This window comes from Candoia aspera, chromosome 13 (genome assembly GCF_035149785.1).
Source record: "Candoia aspera isolate rCanAsp1 chromosome 13, rCanAsp1.hap2, whole genome shotgun sequence".
NCBI lineage: Eukaryota > Metazoa > Chordata > Lepidosauria > Squamata > Boidae > Candoia > Candoia aspera.
Genome location: NC_086165.1, coordinates 22,122,236 through 22,138,100, shown reverse-complemented (window position 1 = coordinate 22,138,100; position 15,865 = coordinate 22,122,236). Strand labels below are relative to the sequence as shown.

The following is a 15,865-nucleotide window of genomic DNA, read 5'->3' as shown; positions in this document are numbered from 1 at the left end:
GGCTTTAAATGACTTGGTCATTCATACCTTAATTATCTGATGTTTGGACTGTTGTAATGTGCTCTACATGGAGCTGTCCTTAAAGACCACTTGGAAGCTATGGCTGGTCCAGAATGAAGCAGTCTGAGTAGCGGTGGGTGCTTCATGATTTGCCCGCATGACACTCATTTTGAGGTCTGTGCTGCTTCCGAATGCAGATCAGGTGCTGGTGGTAACTGAAGCCCTTCATGGCTCAGGACCTGGATACCTTTGAGACTGCTTCCCCTTTGTTTCTGCCCATCTGATCAGATCAGGTGGAGGAGGTGACCTTCAGGCCCTTTGCTCATTACCAGGCATCAGTTTTTTTTTAATTGCTGCCCTTCTCCTTTGGAACCACCTTCCCCCTGAGATCCAGATGGTCCCACCCTTCTGGGTTTGGAAAGGCCACCAGGATCTGATTTTTTCAGAAGTTTTAGGGATGAAAACGTTGCGACCTGTTTCTTCTTGTAATTTGGGGGGTTAGTTGATATAGCGTTATCTTATTTGTATCTGACATGAAACTTTGTTTATATTATTTGTTTTATGTTTTTGTGGTTCTGTGGTTTTATTGTTGCTGTGAGTCACCCAGAGTTGTGCTTTAAGATGGGCAGCCATACAAATATTTTAAATAAATGAAATAAATAAATTATGCTGGTTATTAGAGATGTTGTATATTTTTAACCTTATTTATGAAAACAGGGTTTGTAAGCTGCTCACAGGGTACATTCAAGGAAGCAGGAATTAAACAGACTTAAATAATATGCTTTAATGCAAAGATTAGAGATTAAATATAGGATCTTGGAAAGTGTGATAGGAGCTTCCAGCCATCTTTTATTAGTGAGTTTGTCAAGGCAGAACCTCTTTCAATGTCTTCTTCCTGGGCTCTTTGCAAGTCAGACTGTGCTGCCATTTATGAAATAAACTACTAATTAACTCCTCTCCCATTTGTGCATTGTTTATGTCTAGTATTCCTCCAGTTTTTTCCCAGTCTCAGGCAGCGTTGATCTGAGTGGCATTTAAACCCTTTAAGTAAACAAATACTCTTTTCTTGTTGGTCAGGAGCTGTTAAGAATTTTTGTAGATTTCCCTTCAGGCTTTGCTGGGTTCACTCCCAGCATTTTCAGCTCATGTGGCTAGTGGGAACTGCAGTCCAGTGAACCCAGAAGGCTTTCAGCTTGAGCAGGCTATTCTAAATCTCCTTTGGACTTGATGTTCTTTATTGTTGGATGTAAAACATGTCAGGATAATTAGCGAAGAAACAATGCTAAGTGGAAGTTACAACTCTAGTTTCTTTATTGTTTCTACCATACACAGAATCTTGCCAGACTAAAGGTTCCTTAACTGAGCTAAAGGGAAATACCCCTGGGCAGTGCCAGTCTGACTTTCTTCCTCGGCCCCCCCACACTCTCCAAGCTGTGCAAGCTGTGAGAATGCTTATCTGCCTGGAATGCACGCTCTACTCCCTCAGCTCTGAGCTCCGTCACAAACATTAGTGAAGGTGCAGACTGGTAGACCAGTCAGCTTATAAAGAATAAGTTTGTTTTTCTTCACATTCTGCCTGAACTTGGATGGAATATCTAAACAGAAACTTTTTTTTTTTTAGCAAGTTACGAAGTTGTGAAGAAAGGGCAGCAAATGCTGAAGGTAAGGATTCTGGGTGATGTCCAGTGTAAGTCTTAGAGAAGGGTTCTCTTCTTTCTGCCCCTTGGAAGTAGTTGGAGGAAGTTCTGCCCTCTAGAGAAGATATTATATTGTTGGCATCACCAGTGATTGGGGCCTTTCTCAAAATGATTGGCCTCTTCATCAGGATCGGTGGTCCAGCTTGCCACCTCCTGCCCAGTTCTGCCCTGCAGAGGCAGCTGGACTCTGAATCTGCAGTTGCCTGAGTTGGATGTAGAGAATGGGGAACTTGTGCAGATGAGGGAATTGGTATTTCTGAAATCTTTCCTTACTGCAGATGAACTTCAACAGTTCTTACTTTTCAGGTGTCCAGCATGCTGCCCAAGTGGACTCAACCAAATGTCTTGGAGGAAGTGAGCAATAAACCATTTCTGAAGGAGCACCAGAATGTACAGGTGAAGAAAGGAAGAGTCTTGGGCTCTGAAGAGAGTGTGGAATTTAATCTATCACCTCTTAAAAACTCTAGATTTGTTTCTAAGCTTCTTTCAGAGCCCTACAATGCCTAATGCAAAAGTTAGACAGCTTCTAGCCTTGGCAGGCTCCTGAGGATACTTGCACAGTCCTGCAGAAGGCAACACGTACATATAAACCACCGAAAGACAAAGATAATAACAGTCTTTGCCAATATGCCCAAGCTGCATAAATGGCTCATTGACAGAGGTAAAAGAACGGTAACATTTTTTGAATTCTTGGAGTGGCATGGTACTCTTCCGGGCCAGGCAGGCCAAATAGAAACATGTAGGAACTCACTAGCTATCCTGACATTTTTCTACACATCTGTCATTTCTTCATTAACGTCTTTTAGGTATACAGTAGATGTACATAGAAGCAGACATCATTACTGACAGTGTTGATATTGTAGTCGCTAACTTCTGGTTCCATTCTTCAAAAATCTCCTTTAATATTTCCGATGCTATAATGTTTTGTATCATTTTCTAAGTCCCAGTATTAACTGATATCAGGCTTGTATTATTTTTTTCTTCTAATTAAAATCTTTATTCCCTCTCTCGTGTCCAGCTTTTAAAATCATCATTTTTTTCTTATGACTTGCAGTTGTCAGGATAGCCAAAATAAGTCTGTTTCCCATGAGAAGTTTATTTTTTATAGTTAATTCCAAAATCTTACAGTAAAAGTCAATATTCCAAATTTATATGGACCCTCAATCCATTTATAACTTTCTTAGATCAACTTTCTCCTTATCTGGAAAGGTTCCAAGGAGCCGGGTTACCTCCTCCCGCAATCCTCTGCAATAGCATGTAGTGTGTGACATATGAAATTACATCTAAGCCACCTTTGTGAACACTTGACTCTTAGCTGACCACAATTTAATTCCTAACTGGTCTATCTTGAAGTGGTTTTAGGCTGGAAAAGTCTGTGTGTGTATGTGCAGCTAGATGGTGACGCTGTATGCTTAGGAGGATTTTGGGTTTATTACTTAGTATTGTTACACATTTGCTAGTATTCCGTTGTAATACTTTAAAAAAATACATTAAACAGATACTGATTAATTTTACACTTATAATTTAATGGCCTTTATTATTTTTAATAATCATGTGATATTAATACATTTTATGGATAATTTTTTAGTAGTATCACCACAGTTTTATTTTTATGTATGGAATTTAGCTGTAAGGTTTTATATCGGAACATAGTATGTTTCATTTTCTACTGAAATGGCAGTGGTTCTTGCTGTCTTATCTCATTTAATGGTGGCCTTTGACCGACATCAGGCTCTGATTAGCCCCAAGTGCTGTCTGCAAGGAAGTGAGAAGGGACCCTGGCAGAGTTTTGGCTGTGCCGTGCCTGTTTGTGGGTTGAAGGTGTTTGTGGGCCTGAGCAGCTGAGAGTGGCTGTCATGCACTGCTCCAGGGACGCGGGAGCTGGCTGAGCTTGGCTTCCCCCTCGCTGGCTCAGTCTGCCCTGCAGACAGTGTTGGTGGTGTTCCGGGCTTGGGCTGAGTAGTGCTTGGCCTGGGGGTGGGCATGAACCAGGCTGCAGGCTGAACATGGCCAGTTGCTGCTTTCTCCAGTGGTGGTGGTGGGGATCGTACTTCCACTGCTCTGGAGGGCAGGAGGCTCAGAGGCAGCTCCAGGAAGAAGTCAAGTCTTCTGCTGTGGACGGATGGCCAATGGAAGGTGTGGAGGACAGGAAAGGGGCTCTGGGTGTCCCTCTAAGGGAGGGGCCTCACTTTGGGTGGGAGCTAAGATTAGGTGCAGTGCCTGATGAGCACCCTCAGTTTGAATAAGATGATTTTCTTGTTCCCAGGAATTAGAAAGAGAAAATGAAGATTTAAAAGGAAGACTGAGGGAAATCCAGCAGGAGCAACGAATCCTACTAGACAGAATAAACGGGCTGCAGTTGCAGCTGAACGAGGTAACAAGGCACAGTCCGTGGTGCCCTTGGAATCCAGCAGTTATGTAGTGCTTGACATTCAGTTGAGATTGCTGTAGTACGGCTTGCTTGTACTTTATCAGGCCTCAACCTCCAGATTTCCTTTTCCCTTTTTCTTTTTTGTCTCCCCATCCATTTCTGGGCCACTGTTAGAATAAAGGTGATTACATTTGTTCCTCCCTGAGGAATGTTCTCTGGCCGAAGAGTCCCCAGTCTACATTAGGCCAGGTTTCTTCATGTGGGTTCCCTCTTGCTGGAGCCTGGCACCGCTTTCACCAGCTGTGAAAATAAAGCTGCAGCAGTGGTGGATGTGCCCACGGAGAATCTGATTCTGCACAGGCCAATCCAGCTTTGCCTTCTGGAGATGGTGTTTTTCTGGCTGCCCCACAATCCAATGAGGGTTATTTAGCAGTTGGGGTGGGAGACATTTCCATGGCCACACCTGCCATCTGCAGTATGCTTCTCATGATGAGTAGGTGTGAGTTGTGTCTGCTCAGGAGAGATGCATGAGTTGATTTTCCCTGGTTTTCCATATTTGAACTGAATGGCCTAGATGTCCAAACACTAATCTGCACTTGGGGAGCAAGCCAAATGTTGTTACCAAATGCTTTGTCATTCTAGTTTTAATTAACTGTTCTGCCTATTGTATCAGCACAGTATTTTTAAAAAGAGGCTATGTTGGCATGGCATCCAAGAATCTCAAACTCAGTCAACTATGTGCTTTACTGAGCTTTCTCCCGTGGAAGGAAGATACTGTGGCAAATACTAATATCAGGAGAGGCTGATCTCGTTCTCGCTTTCCCTCCCTCCTGCAGCTTTTGTCTCAGGATCTTGGCTTCTTTGAACCATCAGAAAATTGGCTAGGGGCTGGGACAGAGGGGAGGGAGATTTTCTAATTCTTGAAATTGTTGTTTGGGGGTGTGAATGCAAGGCGGAAGAATTCTGTTTAGAGAAACATTTTTGGCCAAATCTAGGAGGATATATGAAATACAGAGGAAAAAAAGTTTTCTTTGCCAGGTGAATTATAGCACTAGTCTGTCATGAATGGTGAAAGAAACAATAATTTCAAGTATGATTGAATGCATGTTCTGTTCTGTTTTCAGGAGCAAATGGCTGCTGATGATCTTGAAACTGAGGTAAAAAAAGAGATTCTTTCTATTGTTTACTCTTATTAACCTGAAAGGAAACCATTTTTTTCATCTCCTTTGATAATTGCCTGACTGATATAAAATCGTAAAGCAGGGATGGGCCTTTTAAAAATATTTTGGGCTGATTGTGATATCATGCCAGGATTCATGTAACGGCAGTATATTTTAAGAATCAAGTAACTTTAGCCTGTCTGACTGCTTTACCCTGAGGGATGATGGGCATATGTATCAAATCTATACAGGTATATTATCCCAGAAAGAGAAATAGACATTTCTGGCTTCCCATAGCAGTGCTCTGTTGCTCTCTTCCAGAAAGATGAACTTAGGAGGCTTCTGGCCACGAAGGAAAAGCAACAGGAAGAAAGCATGCGGATGCTCGAAGCTCTGAAGTCAAAGCTGAGGTTCCATGAGGTGTGTCCCTTAATTTGGAAGGCAGTCTTCAATTCTAGCAGCCCTTTGCAGAGCCAGAACAGACGTTTGTGTGTGTTTGGGTGAGTGAGCGAGCGAGTGAGTGAAATGATCGGGTGAGAGAGAATCTCAGAATATAAGGGTTGGAAGGGATCCTGGGGATCATCTAGTCTGCAGGGATCCACAATTAAAGCATCCCAGCCGATGCCCTTGCTTTAAATACTTGCAGTGAAGGAGAGTCTACCACCTCCTGAAGTGTCCTGTTTCATGGCTCAGCAGCTCTTATCACTGCAGACTTTTTCTTGTTGCCCCATGTAAATCTACTTCTTGTATTTTAAACCCATTGTTCGTTGCCCATTTTCTGGAACAACTCTGACCAATTCTGCCCAGTTGTCTACATGAGAGCCCTTCAGATACTTTGAGGACACCATTGTCTGTCCACAGTCTTCTCTTGTCCAGGCTAAAAGTTCCCAGTGCTTTCCATTGTTCCTTGTCAGTTTTCCTTCCAGGCTCCTTAGCATCTTGGCTGCTCTCCTCCGGGAGGGCATGCTCCAGTTTGTCAATATATTTTGAGGGAGATGGGTGGTGACATTTGAAATATAAGTAAATAAAATAAATAAATATCCATCCTAAAAGGCAGAGCCCAGAACTGGACAAAACAATCTAGCAAACAATCTAGCAAAACAATCAATGCAGAATAGAGTGAAACTGTGACTTTTCTTGATCTACTGTAGTTGGAGAGCTCAGTCCTTGTGCTGCTATCTCATGCATGCATTTTGTTGATATGAATGAAGCTTCCATACATTTTATCTTAAGTTTGTATCATTCTGTAAAATTCTGAATGAATTTTAAAATAGGAAGTCTCATTTAAAACTCCTGATTGGCAGCCAATTATTTGTGTGAAACCCATGTTCATTTTTTGTTATTTCAGGGTGATCATGCAGGATCTGGAAGCAGCCTTAATAACAGTAGGTAGCTCTTGATATCTTGTTCAGCATGACAGTTACATAATAAGCTCCCCTGCCCAGTCAGTCTTTCTGTACAGTTTTGCAGTTGTGTGCTTATGCAGCCTGTGGTTACTCTCTTCGTGTTTGTCTCCCAGTAAGCAGACTAGTTACTAGCAGACTTTCTTCCAAAACAATGTATGTTTCTTTCTGTAGGCAAGCAGTGGAGTGAAGTTGGGGAGATGTGGGTTTGGTAGGCTACTCACTGAGATTGAGTCCAAGTACAGAAAGTGCATGGATGTGCCCATAGCAATCAGATCCTGGTGGAGGGTTCCAGGAAATGGCCAATAGTAGGGTGGCTCTCAATGGATTTGCTCAGGTGGTCCAGGGTTTGGACATTTTGTACTTTGAAGAGATGAGAGTGGGTTGGTTCTCCCAACCACCGTATGATGTTCTGCCCTCCTTGGCCCTCCTTTGTCTTCTGCTCTGTGCCTCTTTTCTGTGTGAACGCTTCACTCTCAGCATTGATGTTCGTGAGTTTTGTGACACCTGCTTCTATATTTATCTGTGTTTGTGGGGGGAGCTAATGAATGGCTTGTTTATATGTAGCAGATGCAGGAGGACATTGCTGGCAGATTAAAATATGTGTCAGAAAGAAAACTGACCCTCTGGTGTTGCTTTTGACCTGATTAGGCCCTGTGATAATAGACCTGAGTAGTTCAGGCTGACCCTGAAGGAGTCAAGGCTGACCCCTGAATTCTTGCAAGACTTATGTTTTGGCCTTTGCAAGCAGGGTTGCCTATCATGTGGGAGAGAAGCTTCACTATCCTTGGCCAGTAGCAATCTTAGCAAGATAATGGCATATTCTATAATAGCATTTTCCTGCATTTTCCTGCAGTTAAGTCTTATTCTGCTTTCACTTTACAGGGCAAATACAGTAATCTAAGTTATACTCTATAATTCCTTTAATTGTAGATTTCTGTCAAGTCTGAACCATAGAGCTTGGTAAGGGATTTTGAGAAGTGGGGAAGTACATAGGGACTGTAGTGGTCAGTAGGTTTCTGATATAAATGGTGCTGATATCTTCATTATATAGTTCCCAATATATGGGGACTGGCTTGGATCTAAGATGATGTTGGGGTGGGTCGTATGTTCTCATGAGCGTATCTTAGATAGTAAAGGGGCTTTCTTTTACTTGCCAGCTTTAGATGCTACCTTTTCTGTACAGGAGCATAAGGCGGTGTACAGAGAACGCCCTCTTATTCCCCCCCGCCACTTGTGAGGTGGGCTGGGCTGAGAGAGAACTTCAGTGGCTGAGGGGGGACAAGAACCTGGGTCACCACACCCTGCTGGCTCGCAGTTTTAAGAAAGCATTGTTCTAAGACATCAGGTCCCAGTCTGATGATGCTTCTTTCCTTGGCAATTTCGTAATCGACATTTCATATGACAAAAAGATACAGGTTCCAACACAAGTAGAACAAATGGACAGACCTTTGTTATCATGGCAGTATTCAGAATTTGAAAACAGCATTTCAGCCTCTGGTAGCTGAGTGTCTTGTGCTGCTAACCTAAAAGGAGCCATTCATGCTTGGAACTTCAGAGCAGATTCCACTGTGAAACTGCTGAATTATCCTGATATTCAATTCTGTCATCTGTAGCCTAAATCGAGATAATATTTTAAATCTCTCAGTAAGTGTTCATTAGTTTACTATTGCCAGGATGTTTGTGGTAACAGCTCTGCTTTGTAAAGCTATTTACATCTATCATTACTAATATACTTGTTTTAAGTTAATTAAGCTTAATGTAATTATTACTGTGTTCTTCATCTCCCAAATGTGTGCACAAGCTTACATAAATACTTCGTGCATCTGAAGAGACAGCACGTAATTCCAAAAAGTGTTGGTGCAACCAATGTGTTAGTTTGATTTTTTTTTTCTTTTTGAAAATATAGTAGGTAGACATTTGTTTCAAATTAGAGAATGAATGTATTTGTTTTATTTTTCTGAAGGGAAAGAAAATGTACTAAAGATGGATCCAGGCTATTCTGCAGAATCCCAGGTACTTGATTATTCTTGGCTCCAGTGCGACTCATTTGCTTTCCAAGATTAATGCAAGTGTGATCCATGCAGTATTTGGCGTATAAGCCTGTTACTGGGCACCCCCTGGAGGTGCCGGGATTCCTCAGCAGAACTTACTGTAGCTCCACATCTCTGTAACAGCCATGTGAGAAGGCATGGGCTTTGAGAAGTGACTGTCTCCTTTGCCTAGAACATGCCTCCAGAACCCCCCCTCCTTTTTTGCTGTCCCTGACCCTCTCCAACTATGGTTGTTGATGACTGGTGACATGCTTTTCTGCCCTGCTAAGGTGGGAAATTCATAAAACTGCAGACTTATCCCAAAAATAGAGCTGAAATGTTGGTTTAATGCTATTTAGAAACCAGGCCTCTTCCAAACACGATTCCGATAAAACTGTGTATTTCAAAAAAGAAGAAGGAAAATCCCGGTTGTGCTGATGTACATGATCTAGCCCATCTCCTTTCCATCATTGCCCCCCTACTGCAGCCTTTAGAAAGTTAGTAAAATAAAGAGTAAAATAAAGAGGCAATACATTTGTGTTAGTGGAGGAAAGTCCTTCTTAGGTATTATTTTACCTATTTCCTACTTTTTACCCTAAGATGTAGTTGGTGGTCCATCAAGGCATCAATATTTTTCATCCTTCTAACCAACATTGGCCTACCTTTTAATTTGAAAGATCATGGAATGAACTTGGGACTGGGTGCATTCGAAACACTACAGTTGAGCTAGATGGAGGCTCTTTGCTTTTACCTAAAAAGCTTTTAAAGTTACTTTTTTATAGAAACCATTGCACGAAATTTAGTAAATCCCTCTGTTTTGTTTAAAGCAAATACTTGCTTTGGTGCCAGCTAACCTCCAGAGCCGATCCATGGCGAGGCCTTTGGAGCTCTTAAGTCCAAGGCAGCCTTGTGCCTTGGAGACCGACGCGCTCAAGCGAGAGCTGAGCAGCACAAGGAGCTGTTACGAGGCAGCAAGAGGAGACATAAGCAGGCTTCAGGCAGAGCTGTCCCGCAGAACTGCAGAATGCAAAGCCCTGGCATCTGAGTGTGAAAGAACTAAGCAGGAGTCGGATCAGCAGATAAAACAACTGGAGGATGCTTTACAAGATGTGCAGAAGAGAATGTTTGACTCAGAAGGGAAAGTGAAGCAGATGCAGACACACTTTCTTGCCTTGAAGGATCACCTGACAAGCGAAGCTGCTGCAGGTAGCACTACGGTGACTGAGGAGCTGAAGGATCAGCTGAGAGACACGAAGGCTAAGTATGAGGGAGCTTCAGCTGAAGTGGGCAAGTTGAGGAATCAGCTGAAGCAGAACGAACTCTTGGTGGAAGAATTCAGACGAGATGAAGCGAGGCTGGTGGAGGAAAACAGGAAGCTGCAGAAAGGACTTGGCATGTTGAAGGTGGAACGGGAGAAAAGGGAGAGGACTTTCTCTGAGGCAGAAGAGCAACTGAAGGAAACGGCGGTGAAATTGGCTAACAGGTTTGAAAAGATGAAGAGTTCGCTGTCCAGTGAAATTGAAGAGAAGGGCTGGAAGCTAGCTGAGTCAGAGAAGGAGCGTGAAAAGCTGTGCACAGAAGCTCAGCTCCTTAGGACAGAGCTTGAGAAGCAGAAAGCCCAGTTTGCCCACTATGTGAGGCCAGAGGAGCACAAGCACCTCAGAAGCAGATGTGAGCAAAGGGCCCGCGAGCTTGAGAAGGCTCACTTGGAACTGAAGCAGAAAAACCAAGCCCTGCAGAAGGCAGTAGAAAAGGCTCAGGTGGACTACAGCCTCCTGAAGCAGCAGATGGAGACGCTCCGGGGTGAGGTGAAGACTCAGTATGTGCCTCTGAAGATCAGCGAAGACACCAGGAAAGCAGTGGGAGAGCTGAACAAAAAGCTGACAGAAACCACTGAGAAATACCACCGGTATAAAGCAGAAGCAGAGAAGCTGCTAGCGGAGAAGCTGTGCCTACAGGAGAAGGTCAGTAAGCTTCAGACAGCTTGCATCCCTCCTGAAAAGCATGAGAAGGAGGTGGGAGCCTTAAAATCTACCTTGGCAGACTTGCAAAAGCAGCTTGATGAATTTAGCAAAAAATATGAAGGAGAGCAGGCCAAAGTTTCTGAACTGGTAACTAAAAACACAGCTCTTCAAGATGTCATGAAGAAGCATTACGTCTCTTCAGAAACTCATGAAGAGGCCAAAACTGCATTGAATGGCATGCTGGAAAGAACAGGTAAAGAGTTGTCAGATCTGAAGGAGAAGATGGAAGAGGTGAAGCAGGAATATTTGAAAGTGAATGAGGAGAATGGAGCACTGAAACAGAAGTTGAGGGGGCTGCAAAGTCAAATGCAAGCTGAGTATCTCAGTACAAAGGACCATGACAGTAAGGTTGCCGCTCTGAATAAAAACATTCAGGACCTTCAGAGAAGCAACTCTGAAATGCTGGCAAAGTACCAAGAAAAGCAAGAAGAGGTTGCACAATTGCATGCAGAGATTGAAGCCCAGAAAAAGGAGATTGACTTGATTCAGGAATGCATCAAGTCCAAATATGCTCCCCTCGCCAGTTTTGTTGAGAAGGAACGGAGCTTTGAGGCAACTGTGATGGAGCTGAAAAACCAGCTACTGGAACAGGGGGAACAGCTCAGAATAAAAGAGGAAGAAATCAAGAAACACAGCCAGGAAAACAAAAAGTTAAGAGCTGGGGTCCTGGCTGTCCAAAATGATCTGCAGCAAAACTATATCCTTGCAGAGAAATACCATGAAATGGAGGGGATGTTTGCAAGTAAAATGGACAACCTGAACAAGCAGTTAAGGGAGCTGCAGCAAAAGTTTGCTGAGGTCAAGGGAGAGAAGGAGAGGCTTCAGGAAGAGAGTGCCAGGCAGCGCTCCGAGGCGCTCCTCATGCAGAGCCGCCTGGAAGGCCAGTACATGCCTGTGGAGCAGGTGGAGGCCCTGGAGAGAAGGCTCGGCCGCACAATTGAGGAGCTGAAAGGAGAACTTGGCAGCAAGGCTGCAAGGAGTCAGCAAGAGCTGCAGAGAACCCAGGAACTGCAGCAGGAATTGGCCCATCTGAAAGCCACCTCGGTGCCTCTGGCAGAGCACTCCCAAACCAAAGAAAGGCTGGAGAAGGAAATGGTGGCCCTGCAGTCCAGATGGAGGGAGAAGGAGGAAGAAAGCCAGCAAAGCAGAGAGGAGACTTCCCAGCTGCGCTCCGAACTTCAGAGCACTAAGCAAGCGCTAAGCAAGCTGGAGAAGAGAGAGGTGGTGGAGGCGTCTGAGCACAAGATGGTGAGAAGCAGGCTAGAAGGCCAAGTCAGCAGCATGGCTGAGAAGCTGGCTGAACTGACTAAAAAGAAGGAGAAGATGCAGGAGGAGGCACTGAAGGCAAACACAGAGGAGCTGTCCCTGAAGGAGCCACTTCAACCAAGAAACGTTAACATTGAGCAGGAAATCAGGGACCAGAAAGAACGGTGTGACAAGTCTCTGAGCACCATTGTGGAGTTGCAGAAGAGGATCCAAGAGTCTGCCAAGCAGGTGGAAGCCAAAGATAACAAGGTGAGCCAGATGAAATGGGGAAGCCGAGCTGCCTGAGGATTAGAGACCTCTGAATGCTGAATCACTCGTTTCTAGATTTCCTAGAGTGGATTGTGTTCCTCTAAATAGCTTTGGAATGGATTCACTTGTATGAAACCATTAGATAAGCATTGCTTGCGGCATCTAGCGCTCATGATTGCAAAAGGCTGCATTCATAAGTCCCACACAAGTACTTTATGGAACCCACCAAAGACACTAAAATGTCAGTAGCCCCCCTGAACACCCACCTGTTCTTGTGGACATTTACAGGGAGTTCCAGGTGAGCAGGAAGCTGCCCCATCAGGTTTTGTGCCTACATGGAAGCCACTGGGTGTGCCAGTATTACATAGATGTTCTTCTGCAGGTGCTTGGCTGCATGTGCAGGTGATCTGTGGAAACTGATACCGTTTATGGAAGCCTTACCTGGACTGTTTCAGTGATGAAAACATCTAGCTCCTGAAGGGCTAAGTAGGACTTTACTCTCAGTTAAAATGGCTGTCTAAACCTGCCATTGTTTGTTTGTTTATTAATTACAATAGCCATATATCCACCATCTCCACTTAGACTCCTGATAGCTTACATGTAGTCACTGTAGCGCAGCAGCTGGCAAACCTTTCAAGCACGGGGGGGGGGCATTGCATCATCTTGCACAATGGCACTGCCATTTAAGAACAAAAAAAAGTAATGCCCCTAATTTCAAAAGATAGGTAAAATTTGTCAATCTTAATCTTACTCTCAAACTCTCAGGAGTTTGGATTTCTGACTTGAAGTCTCCCAGGATTTGGGTTTCCTTCCTTCCTTCCACAGCTGGGATCGGTGGCGTAGCAGATTGTTCAGTGCTAGCAGCTGTTACTGTGGCTGAAACAAAATAGATGAGAGCTGCTTAGAACGGAGGAGTCTGCATTGCTTCCTGCTTGCTACCCTTTTACGTAATGCAAGAACTCAGTGTAACAATGGGGTCAGCCTTGCTTTAGGAGAGCTAGGGCAAAGCTGAGCTTCTGCCCCCTTCTCTCCCAGATGAATGTGCCAGAATACCAGCGGTTGGGTTGCATTCTTGCTCCTTATTTGCGGGCTGGGGGTGATAGGAGGGCAGGGCTGGTTTGTGTTTTCACTGGAAATTTGGCAATGTCTCTCTTGAAGATAACTGAGCTTCTCAGTGATGTGGAACGGCTCAAACAGGCCCTTAATGGCCTCTCCCAGCTTACCCACAATATTCCTGCAAAGAGGCAAAATCCACAGATGGAAGTGCTCCAGAACCAGGTGAAGACTCTGCAGCAACAGCTGGCTGTAAGTAGGGATCTGTGACCTAAGAATTAGTTGAAGTGTGTTAGGAGCATGAGGGCTTAGAAATGGTGGGAAAATAACCTCTCGAGTCCTTGTATGACTTGCAACTCTGTGCATCTGCAGAAGAAGCCTGAATGCTGTATGTGAGTGCATCGCCGCTCTCTTCCGTTAACACTCTCTTTTCCTTTTAAAGATGATTGTTTTCTGGCCCTTGTATGCCAGCACTCTCCTTGTAAGTCTGTGAGTGCTGTCTGGTCTGAAATCTCAGGAGGGAATTCTAGGGATGTCAGAAGCAATATCAGTCCCCTCTCTTCAGCAAGAGTGAGGCTGACCAGCCTGAGCATTTCCTGTAGAAAATTAACAACAAAATTAATTTTGTTCCTTTGTTTCAGGATGCTGAGAGGCAGCACCAGGAAGTCATCTCAATATACCGGACACACCTCCTTAGTGCCGTTCAGGTATGTTACGCTGCAGGGACTTTAAGGGGGGTACTTCGGGCCTGCGTAACTTCTTCCATGATGATTGCTCTTATGCTGGAATGTGATTGGAGTGAAATCACTCTCCCTTAGGGCTTAGTCAGACCCCAAGAATTATTCAAGTGATACAACTTCAGAAGACGAGTGGACTGATCTTAAATGTTTAGTGGCTTCCTTTTTTTAAAAAAGGGCGTCCTCTTAATTTTGCAGGGTCACATGGATGAAGATGTGCAGGCAGCCTTGCTACAGATCATCCGCATGCGACAGGGACTGGTTTGCTAGGGAAACGGTGGGGGCTCTGCTGACTTCTTAGCCGGCCTGTTAGTGGCCAGCAGCTGGTGAACACCTCCTCTCTACCTGCTTGCAGCAGGAATGTGGAAAAAAGTATTTACACAAACTCAGTTCTAAACAAAAGGAAAAGATCATTCATGATTTGAAAAATAAAAGAGTGGTTTTTATTTCTAGGTAGTCAAAATGATGACCAAAACAAAGTCCTTCTGAATGTCAGACTGACAGCCCTAAAAGAATAATAACCCTGCCCTGCCCAGACACAGCCCCTTCCACCTCCTTGCAAAACACGGCACATGGACAAATCTCAGGTCCTGAGCCAGTGTGCTCAAAGAAGTGTGCCTGCATCGTTTGGGGGTGGGGGCGGTACCGGATTGAAGGCGTCTGCAGTTGTGTCAGACAAGCAACGTCCTGGGAATGGCCTAAAGGCTCAGTCTGTGCTCCCTGGTGGCTTGGCTGGCCAAGCTGCCTCTTTGAAGACTTGCTAAAAGTAGTGCCTTTTTATTGCTGTTTTCATGAGAGAGAAATATGTACATCAGATAGTACTTTGCTTTTTACAAGATACTTTTTCACAGATTCTTTATTACTGATTTATTTGTAGTTTCAAGGACAGCAGGACTGGGATCTATCTGTATCTACATAATACCATTTATATCTATATAAATGAAAAGCTGTTATACTACCTTGAAATGCAGCAGCCTAAGATTGTGTTTGATCATTCAAACACAAATTTAAAAAATAAGAAATCAACTCTTTACTGGCAAGCTAATTAACAGCTAAAGTAGTTGGAAAAGTTAAAAAAAAAGTTTTTTTGAAAAAAAATGCAGAAACAAAAGAATGCCTGTGCCTCTTGTAGTGGGCTTGACTATGCTCCTGGATCCTGGACCCCACTTTGCAGCCTTGAGTTGGGGACTGGGAAGGGGTGGAAGAGCTGTTTGTTCTTTCCAGATCTCTGGCTGATTGAGCTGGGGGTCAAGAAAGGAAGACGCATCCCCTTAGCTGGAGCAGAGGAGCAAGCGCATCTGTTACGTCACCCACTAAACTTAATAATGTTCTTAATCATATTCTGCGAACTGGTGGCCATGACTGTCAGCTACAGTTGTAATTGAAATTATTCAACCCCCATTGCAAATCAGGTTGATTGTCAAAATTTACAGACTTTGAGCTGTTTGCAATGAACAAATCAAACACAAGCAATTGAAATAGCTCAACACAATGAATGCTTCAAGTGGTGTCCCCAGAGTCAACTGAAAATGCAACTTATCATGACTTCTCCAGTCTCAAAATTATTCAACCCCTCCATGGCAAGCATCTTCAGTACTTAGTGGAGCACCCTTTTGCTGCTATGACCTGCTGCAAATGAGATGCATAGCCAGACACCAGCTTCTGGCAGCGTTCCTGAGGAATCTTAGCCCATTCCGCATGAGCAATGGCCTCCAGATCAGTAATATTTTGGGTTTGCGTGCTGCAACCGCCTTCTTCAAATCCTACCAGAGGTTTTCTATGGGGTTCAAGTCAGGTGACTGCGGTGGCCACTGTAGAATCTTCCAGGACTTCTTCTGCATCCAAGCCTTAGTGGAATTTGAGGTATGCTTG

General features: G+C 44.1%; 1 protein-coding gene across 2 annotated transcripts in view; it reads left to right on the top strand.

The window, feature by feature from the left end:
• UACA (uveal autoantigen with coiled-coil domains and ankyrin repeats) overlaps nucleotides 1-14,829 on the top strand; it is a 53,484-nt gene extending 38,655 nt beyond the window's left edge. The window contains exons 9-20 of one of the 2 annotated variants that reach the window (XM_063314306.1): nucleotides 1,622-1,662; nucleotides 2,004-2,093; nucleotides 3,964-4,071; nucleotides 5,193-5,225; nucleotides 5,550-5,648; nucleotides 6,577-6,613; nucleotides 8,598-8,647; nucleotides 9,492-12,203; nucleotides 13,239-13,262; nucleotides 13,362-13,508; nucleotides 13,898-13,963; nucleotides 14,192-14,829. In XM_063314306.1, the coding sequence (XP_063170376.1) occupies nucleotides 1,622-1,662; nucleotides 2,004-2,093; nucleotides 3,964-4,071; nucleotides 5,193-5,225; nucleotides 5,550-5,648; nucleotides 6,577-6,613; nucleotides 8,598-8,647; nucleotides 9,492-12,203; nucleotides 13,239-13,262; nucleotides 13,362-13,508; nucleotides 13,898-13,963; nucleotides 14,192-14,263 (3,479 nt within the window). In that variant the 3' untranslated portion in view covers nucleotides 14,264-14,829. The remainder of the gene's footprint in view (nucleotides 1-1,621; nucleotides 1,663-2,003; nucleotides 2,094-3,963; nucleotides 4,072-5,192; nucleotides 5,226-5,549; nucleotides 5,649-6,576; nucleotides 6,614-8,597; nucleotides 8,648-9,491; nucleotides 12,204-13,238; nucleotides 13,263-13,361; nucleotides 13,509-13,897; nucleotides 13,964-14,191) is intronic. The other variant, XM_063314307.1, reaches the window with a different exon arrangement.
• Nucleotides 14,830-15,865: the final 1,036 nt, after the last annotated feature.